This window comes from Myiozetetes cayanensis, unplaced genomic scaffold, assembly GCF_022539395.1.
Source record: "Myiozetetes cayanensis isolate MyiCay16 unplaced genomic scaffold, myiCay2020 scf312, whole genome shotgun sequence".
Classification (NCBI taxonomy): Eukaryota; Metazoa; Chordata; class Aves; order Passeriformes; family Tyrannidae; genus Myiozetetes; species Myiozetetes cayanensis.
The window spans coordinates 9,552-17,917 of record NW_026087536.1 but is presented as its reverse complement, the minus strand read 5'-3'; the positions used below and the strand labels follow the sequence as shown (position 1 = coordinate 17,917).

General features: G+C 55.7%; 1 protein-coding gene across 1 annotated transcript; it reads right to left on the bottom strand.

The window, feature by feature from the left end:
* Positions 1 to 1,782: 1,782 nt before the first annotated feature.
* On the bottom strand, positions 1,783 to 6,037 carry LOC126645834 (serine/threonine-protein kinase pim-1-like; the record flags this gene model as incomplete). Its single annotated transcript, XM_050326647.1, has 7 exons — positions 1,783 to 2,256; positions 2,448 to 3,286; positions 3,533 to 3,682; positions 3,959 to 4,135; positions 4,777 to 5,143; positions 5,349 to 5,399; positions 5,501 to 6,037. Coding segments are annotated over 5 exons (1,239 nt in total), but the record flags the coding sequence as incomplete, so codon positions are not given.
* Between the last annotated feature and the right edge of the window lie 2,329 nt (positions 6,038 to 8,366).

The following is an 8,366-nucleotide window of genomic DNA, read 5'->3' as shown; positions in this document are numbered from 1 at the left end:
AATATAATTTTCTATGAAAGGCAATGATTTACACAGAACCTTTAGGTTGCAAGAGGGTGAGGGTGCAAAGGATCTGGGCACAAAGATAAGGGGGCAAAAGTGTTTAATAGCATATAATTATTGAGCAACTGATTGTTATCAAGCGATTCAATATAATTTGTTACAATTGAACAGTGACTGAATTATAGATTCCCAATAACAACATTCACACCACAGTCAATTCACACCCACACCCAGGCAGAGATGTGTGGACACATCAAGATCTGGGTGAGTAAAGGTCCCTCTCCAAAATTCTTCCTGTTGTCAGAGAAACACCCCCACACATCCCTTTGTGTTTCCCACCAGGCAAGGGTCACAGCTGGAGGAGTGTTTGTTGAGGGGGATCAGAATTGTCCTGGGCATAAGCAACGCTCTTTGCAGTGTTGCAAACTGGAGGGTTCCCGAGCTCCGAGAGGCTGCGAGAGGTGTCCCACTGAGAGGGAGGTGCTGGGGAGCTCCCAGGGCCTCCCTCAGCACCGCTGGCTGTGGGCTCACAAGGGCACCGGCTTTAGTTATCTGCTGAATTTCCATTCTCAGTAACGACTGGAGTTTCCAAAATATTTGGGAATTGTATCCAAACTGTTCCATTTGGGTTATGTTTCAGGTAGAGAATGTTTCAAGGCTTTCATGGAGTGACTCATTATCCTGTGTTCCCCAGCTCTTACACCAGCCTAAGTCAGCTGGATGGTTTATTGCCAATGTGTCCCAAGGGTCGGCACCTCCAATGCAATAGAAATGAACAACAACTTTACTAAAACAAAGAACCATCAGGAATAAAGCAAGGATCCTGCACTTACAGAGAAAACATCCCTCCAATGCTTCTGTCCCCTCTGGCTGCTGAGGTGGCAGCGCAGGCCCGAGGCCTGTTTCTGCCCTGCTCTCATAATACCTAAAAAATGGTCAGAGAATACAAACAATGCAAGCTCTCTCTGGTGAGTTACTGCTGGTGTCAAAGTTCTCTTTTTAGTGCTGCATTCTGCTAAACCCAAAATGCTTCATGAAACTTCCAAAACATCGCCTTCTTTTTGAAGCAGGATTGGACAGATAAGCTGCTCCCTGGCCTGGAAATATGTCTGGCAGCCAAACCCTTTCTAACTATAAAAGCCCCGTCCAACTTTCATGTGGCAGATTCTTCCCCAGACTTCCTTGAAGTGTGTGGAACTTCTCCCATGAAGCAGGGACAGCTCTTCATGGTCACTGCCCAGGGGTTAAGTGAAAGAGAGGGAACTACCCTCTGTCGTTGTGGGGTGAATTACCTCAGTCTCTACTTCAGGATTGTTTATTTTTGCTGCCCTTGATCCAATTGCTTTAATAGAATGACTAATAGACTGCACTGTCCAATCTTACACTATATTGCTAGGAGCTTTTGGCTTTTATACTGTACAGTAAAGAATTCTCTTTAAGGTCTTTCATCTGTTCACTTGTCTGATCAATTCTCTGTTCATTTCTAATAATAAATTGTACATTTTATAGAAATAGTTCTGATTTGCCATCACTAAAACCTTCAGGAAAGGGGGTTTTATTAACACCTCTATAATTCCTTCAATTTAAACCACAATCTGAGCCTGAGGTTGGATCCAGCCACAGCCAGGCTCCTCTCTAAGAAGGAATTTAGAAAGCAAGGAAGTCCTTTCTGCTCCTCGTAGCTCAATGAGAGGTTTCTCCAATAAACTTTGTCTAAGCCTATTACAGCTTGTCTGGGGAGATGGGGACGTTCACTCAGGGAGGTTCGAGACAGGACCGTGGGTTGAACCAGAATGAACACTTTATTGAAACGGCTTCCCCCTCATGCAGGGGCAGCAGGGAATCTTCCAGAAGGATGGGTGTGGGTATAACAAATATGGAAAGGGAAGGAGGGGCTTGCCCAAACCAGGCAACCAGGGGAGGGGTTACAATCACATATGGGCAAAGAGGGAAGGGTCTTGAACCATAAAAGGGACAATTACATTACAGCATTTTTTAGCCAATGGGTGAACAGGGAGAAAGAGACTAACAACTTACTTAGGGATTCCTATAAGGATTAGTACAGTATAAGAACTTTACATTAACAATACTAGAATTGAATTAACAAGGTCTTTAGTTTTTGAATGTCCTTAGTAGATCTGAACAACATCTTCTTTCTCAGTTGACTCCTTCAAGGTCTCCACAAATCTTCTGTAATGTTCTTCCTCTTCCTCTTCATGTCCATCTCCCACATAGAGCAAGCTGGAAACTAAACTGTCATTTGGGGTTATCCCAGATCTATTTGATTTCAGAAATTATTCAACACATGTTCCACCTCCTCCAGCCAACCCCAGGAGATCAACCTCCTCAGCAGCTGCAAGGGCGGGGTGTTCATGTGCCCGCTGCCATCTCCCAGAAGCCATTATCCCACTCCTGCCGAGAAGATGGGGAAGATGAGTATCTACCTCACAGCATCTGCTGCTGCAAGAAGAGTGTGTCCCAAGTGATGTCCTCAGCCTTCTCAGAGGGGACGTCAGATCCACTCCAGGGCCGGTCCCAGCCCTTCCCAAGCCGGACCCGGCACCAGCTCCAACTCTTCCTTATGAAACAAACAACAAATTCACGAAAAGAGATGACAAACAAAAAGTGGAAACGAGAAAGAAAGGTCAAATGTTAACATTCTGTCAGGGTTCTGAGGAAGGCCCAACCCCTCCATGCAAAAGAAAACCCCTGCTCCTCCAGCTAAGGCAAACCCATGCCTTCTCCCTGCCCTGCTGCACTGCCCCAAAGAAAGGGTCCCAAGCCAAGGCAGCCCAAGCCTCTCCTCGCCTGCAGCCCAAAGCAGCTGGTGCCCAGGTTCTGCAGCCCCACCTTTGCTCCCCCCACAGGGGTTTGTTTCTGTCAGGCTGGTGTCCCTGGCCCAGCCCCCGCCCAGGGCAGGGCGAGTGGCAGAGCCAGGCTCCCCTTTCACAGCCACCCCAGAGCACCCGTCCACCCCCTGCCAGGAAGCAGCTTGGCAGCAGCTGAAGAACAAAGCACATTCCCCAGAGGCCAGCAAAGGGGGGAACCCTCGGTGCCCAGCCAGGCTGTGCAATGCCCACGCCTGGGAGCACCCCTGGGTGTGGACTTATCTGCAAAGGGGCCGTGGAGCATGGCTTGGAGGAATGGGCCACAATCAAAGGCCATCATCTTCAGCTCGCCGGCGTCCAGGTCAACCAAGAGCTTGTCATCCTTGGTGCCGTCCTTCATGTCTCCAGCAGCAGGCCCACCCGGCACAGCTTCTCCAGAGGCCCCTTCTCCTTCCCTGTGGGCGAGACCAGGCTGTCAGCGTTCTGCCAAGGGCCCCAGCTGTCTGTGAGGTGGGACGAGCAAAGCCAGGTTAGATGGTGGCCACCAGCGCCTGGGAGACCAGCCAGGCTCTGCAGTCCAGCTCCAGCACAAAGAGGGGCGTGTTCCCAGGGGATGATTCCCCCCAGTGCTATGTGCAGGACAAAAAAGTTTGGTTTTCTTTGCTTCTTGTTGCCAAGAGATGTGTGGAGGTGTTACTTGCCAGGCCCCTGGATCAAACTGAGCACGTGGATCTCTCCCGTCTCCTAGGGCAGCTGAACGCCCTGCACCCAAGGATGGCAGAATAGGTCTTCCAACGATGGCCTGTCCGAGGGGCGGATGGACAAACACCACCTGATAAGGTGCTGGCACCCTGGGGGGAGAAACCAGAAATGGCCGGTCAGTTGGAGAAGGATCCTGTCCCCTTTGTCCCGCTGTCCACGTGCCCAGGCTGTGCTGGCTGTGCTCAGAGCTGTGCCTACACTTCCCGATCCATGCTCCATTTTGGAGGAGAGCAGGATGGCAGGACACAAGCCACCTCCTCCAGCCAACCCTGGGACAGAAACAGCTTCAAGAGCGGGATCCTCGTGAGCCCCCTGCCCTCTCCCAACACCGGTATTGCCCCTCGGCCACAAAGATTGGTATCCACCTTGAGAGACCCATCGTGGGAACGGGAGCTGGTCCCAGATGGTGCTCCTGCCTTTCCAGAAAGGGTGCTCCCCGCAGACCATCTGGTAGAGCAGGATGCCCAGGGACCAGATTGTTGCCGCCTCGCCGTGGTAGCTTTTGAGCCAGATCCACTCTGGCGGGCTGTACGACGGTGTTCCTATGGAATACAGACGGAGTTCAGCAGGTGGGTGCTGCCTGCTCCCAGAGCCTCGCCCCAGCATCCCTGGGAATGTGGGGCCTGCCCCAGAGGCACACGGTGTGACCCACTGCCTTCTCGCCGGCACCTGACTCGTTTCCAAACTCTGGCTTGTAGAAAGAGCCGCTGGTGTCCAAGAGGGCAGCAAAAGCCCTGGGAAGGCCCAACCATTCCATGCAAGGGAAAGACCCACCCAGTGGTGGGGAAAAGCCATGCCTTCTCCCTGCCCCACTGCACTGCCCCCAACAAGTAATCATAAGGCAAGGCAAACAAGGCGAGTGGAGCAGCCCAAGCCCTTCCTTGCCTGCACCCCAAGCCAGCTGGTGCACAGGTTCTGACCCCCTTCTCTGCTGCCCTCAGGGGTGTTTTTGTCAGGCTGGCTTCCCCTTGCCCCAGACCCAGCCCAGGACAGGGCAGGTGGCACAGGCTGTCCGGCAAGGCCGGGGCCTGTCTCACAATAACCCCCCAGCCCCATCCAAAAGCAATTTGGCTGAAGAACTAATCCTTGTTCCCCCTCAGCAAAAGGGACAATCTGCGGTGTCACACCCGGCCACGGCCACGCGATGCCCGGGACCAGGAGCATCCCCTGCCCGTGGGCTCACCTGCAAACTGTGTGTAGGCCGTGTCCTGAAGGAACGTGCCACATCCAAAGTCAATGAGCTTCGCCTCACCGGTGGCCAGGTCGAGGATGATGTTCTGGGGCTTGATGTCCCGGTGCAGGACGCCGCAGCTGCTGCAGTGCCGCACGGCCTTCAGCACCTGGCGGAACAGCCCCCACGCCATCTCCTCCGGCAGGAACCTCCACGCCGTGATTAAGTGAGAGAGGTCCTGAGAGCACTCCGGACGTTCCATCACCAACAAGAAACTGTTGGGGAGCTCGAACCACTCCAGGAGCTGGATGACCCCGCGAAACCCATTGGACACCTTGTCCAGCAGCACGATCTCCAGGGGTGCCCGGGTGCCATCAGGCTGCGGGAGGAGCACGATGTCATCAGTGGGGCCGATGCCGTGCCTGTCTGCCTGCTGCCCCTCCGCCAGCCCTGCATGCTCCCCGCCCCCCACTGACCCCATGCCCACTGTCCCTCCAGGTGTCCCGGCGGCTTCCACCCTCCCGGGCCTCGGCTCGTCCCCGCCCGTCACGCCCCGCTTTCTCCCGCCGGCCCCGCTCACTCACCAGCTCGCCCCACTGCTGGATGCCATCCCGGGACACGCATTTGATGGCCACCTGCAAGGCAAGGGCAACGGCGGGTTGAGCTCGCCGCCCGTCCCACTCTCCTCCTCCTCCGTCTCCTCCTCCTCCTCCTCCGTCTCCTCCTCCCCACTCACCGGGGCTCCGTCCGCCAGGCGGGTCCCCGCGTAGACGCGGCCGAAGCCGCCGCTGCCCAGCAGCGAACCCACCCGGTACCGCTTCTGCAGGGGCTCCTTCGCCTTCCGTGCGGGCGAGACGTGGCCGTCAGCGTTCGGCCCGGGGCCCGGCACGGCCCCCGAGCGCCCCTCAACCGCCCCGGGCCGGGCTGCCCCACCCGCAGCGGGCACCGGCGGCTCGCTGCCGGCGGCCGGGCTGCCGAGCGGCGGAGCTCTGCCCGGGGAAGCCGCACAGGAGGCGGCGGCGGCCGCGGCGCCCGTGTCCCCCGCCGGCCCCGGGAGGCGCCGGGGCCGCGGCAGGCGGAGCCAAGGGGCGGCCACGCCGAGCCCGGCCCAGACCCAGCCGCAGAGGAGCGCCCAGCAGCGCCGCAGCCGCCCCGCCGGCAGCCGGCCCAGGGCCACACCGCGCCGGGCCGCCCGGGGGCGGGGACGGGGACGGGGACGGGGCAGCCCCGCCCGGGAGAGGGGGCCGGCCGGGGGCATGGCCCGGGCCGGCAAGGGGAGGGGACACCGGGAACAGGACAGGGACACCGGGAGAGGGAGAGGAGGAAGAAGAGCAAACAGAAGAGTAAGAGCGAGAGTAGATCGCTCGAGTCGCTGCTGCTGCCGCCGCTGCTGCCGCCGCTGCTGCTGATGCCGAAGCGCTGGGGCCGTTTGTCCGTTTGTCCGTTTGTCCGTCCCCCGTTGGCCCCCGCGCGCCCCGGGGGCAGCCCCGGCCGCTCCGCTCGGAATCAGCCCCGGCCGGAGTCACGGAGCTCCCCTTCCTCCCGCACCCACGCCAAGACCACGGCTTTTTTAGCTGCTTCACTTTATTTTCACTTCTTTGGTGGCAATCTTGCAACTTGCCACCGCTGCTCGGCATCCCCGGACCCCATCCCACCCGCTCGGCCCGCGCTGCTGTCGCAGGGGTCCAGGGTGGCCCCCTGAGCTCCCAACCTGCTGTGGGGGTCTGAGGGCTGCTGGGGGGGCACCCCCTGACCTGTGTCCCTGCACACGCAGGGCTGTTGCAGTTCCTGGAAAAAGCCAAGTGAACGGCCCCAGCCGGGAGAGCTTCCTGCACGGGTACATCTAAACCTGGGAGCAGCTCAGGCACTTCACCAGAGATTTGGGCACCTGCTGGGGGACACCCCGTGTAGGGAGACCCAGGCCAGGCACTGGAAAAGCCAACGGGAGTTACTGGAGAACACACAGGATCAGGGGAACATGAACTGCTGGAGCAACTACGGGAATGTGGCCCCGTGTGCCTGGCCTGGGGAAATGAGAGCAAGGCCTAAAGAATTAACTGAAATATCTTGAATGCAGCAGCTGCAGTTCTCTGGCATTGCTGGAGACAAAGGCAGGAACTCAGGAGCTCTGCAGAGCCCTGACAGTGCCACTGCAATCACAAGCTGCATTGCCCAGCTCAACACTCAGCACAGCCAAGGCCACAACACTTCCTGAAAGGTGTCCCTTCTGGGGAGGGCCAGGGGGACAAACCCCTCCATCTGTGTGTTTAGATTTGGTGTCCAATTCTCATCTCTCACTTAGGGACAAAGTCAGGGTACATTTTATACCTCATTTAACCAAGACTGTGCAAAGTGCTGTGGGTGAGACTGTGGTCCAACCTTCCATTTATTTTGTGGGGACATTGTACAGAGTATTTCTTGGTAGGAGGTGCACTTGGTTTGTACCAAACATCTCTGAGTATCAAGGAGAAGAACAAGACCACGCAGCTTCCACCCTGCTTCTTGTTCCTCCCTGATGCTGTGGCAACCCAGCCCAGGACTGTCATCTGATTGCTGTGTCTGTTCTGATCCCCATGGGTCCCATGGCGGGTTGAGCTTTGCATTTCCTTCCAACCCACACCCCCTCCCAGTCTGGCAGAGTCTGTCCCCCTGAAGAACACAAGACCTGACTCTTTGTAGTTCCCACTGCAGGGGCTGGAACTTGGGCCATGATCTGTGCCAGGAGGTCCCTGGAAAGAGAAACTTCTTGGCAATGGAGTTATTAGGAAAAAAAGACGGGCTGTGGGGATCAGTGTCAGGGCATGGCCTGGGAAGTGCCTTGAGCATCCTCCTGTTTACCATGACCAGCTTTTTCATCCCCTTTTCTCTCTGTTTTCTCACACCCATCCCTTCATAAACCACTGTGATCCCACCATTTCCTTTCCTTTGATTCTTCCCTAGAGATCCCAGGACAGGTCTTCCTCAGTCCCCAAATGTGCTTTTTTGTGTCACAAGTCTCAGACCCCAAGCATGAAAACCCCAGACACGTTTGTGAGGTCATCCTGGGAGGCTCTGCCATTGACCCTTCATTGACCTCCTTCATTGTGGTGGAGCCTTCACACAGATATTTTGGAAACTGTCTTTGAATTATTTTTTTACCTTTTGAATTAGAAGGGTTTCTCCAAAACCATGGCAATTCATGTCCTCAACATGGAAATTCTTTGGAGAAGGAGTTTGAGACTCAAAAAATCACAGAATGGTCTGGGTTGGAAGGAAGATCAAAATTCATCTGGTCCAAGCCACTGGACATGGACAGTGACATCTTCCACTAATTCAGAACACTCACAGTCCTTGACCTTGGAAAAATCCAGGCATGGGACATCCACTTCTCTGGAAACCTGTTCCAGTTCTTGCCACCCTTACTGTACAATCTTTCCTCCTATTATCCAATAAAAAACTCTTCTCTTTCAGTTCAAAGCCACTGTCCCATGTTATGCCACTACAGGCCTTGGTAAAAAGTATCCCTGTGATTTTCTTAGACTTTGAGCAGGACATTTTCATCTGCAAAAACATTACAGAGTGCCCAGAGATCTCCCCAGAGAGGGTTTCAAGGTCTCAAGCCC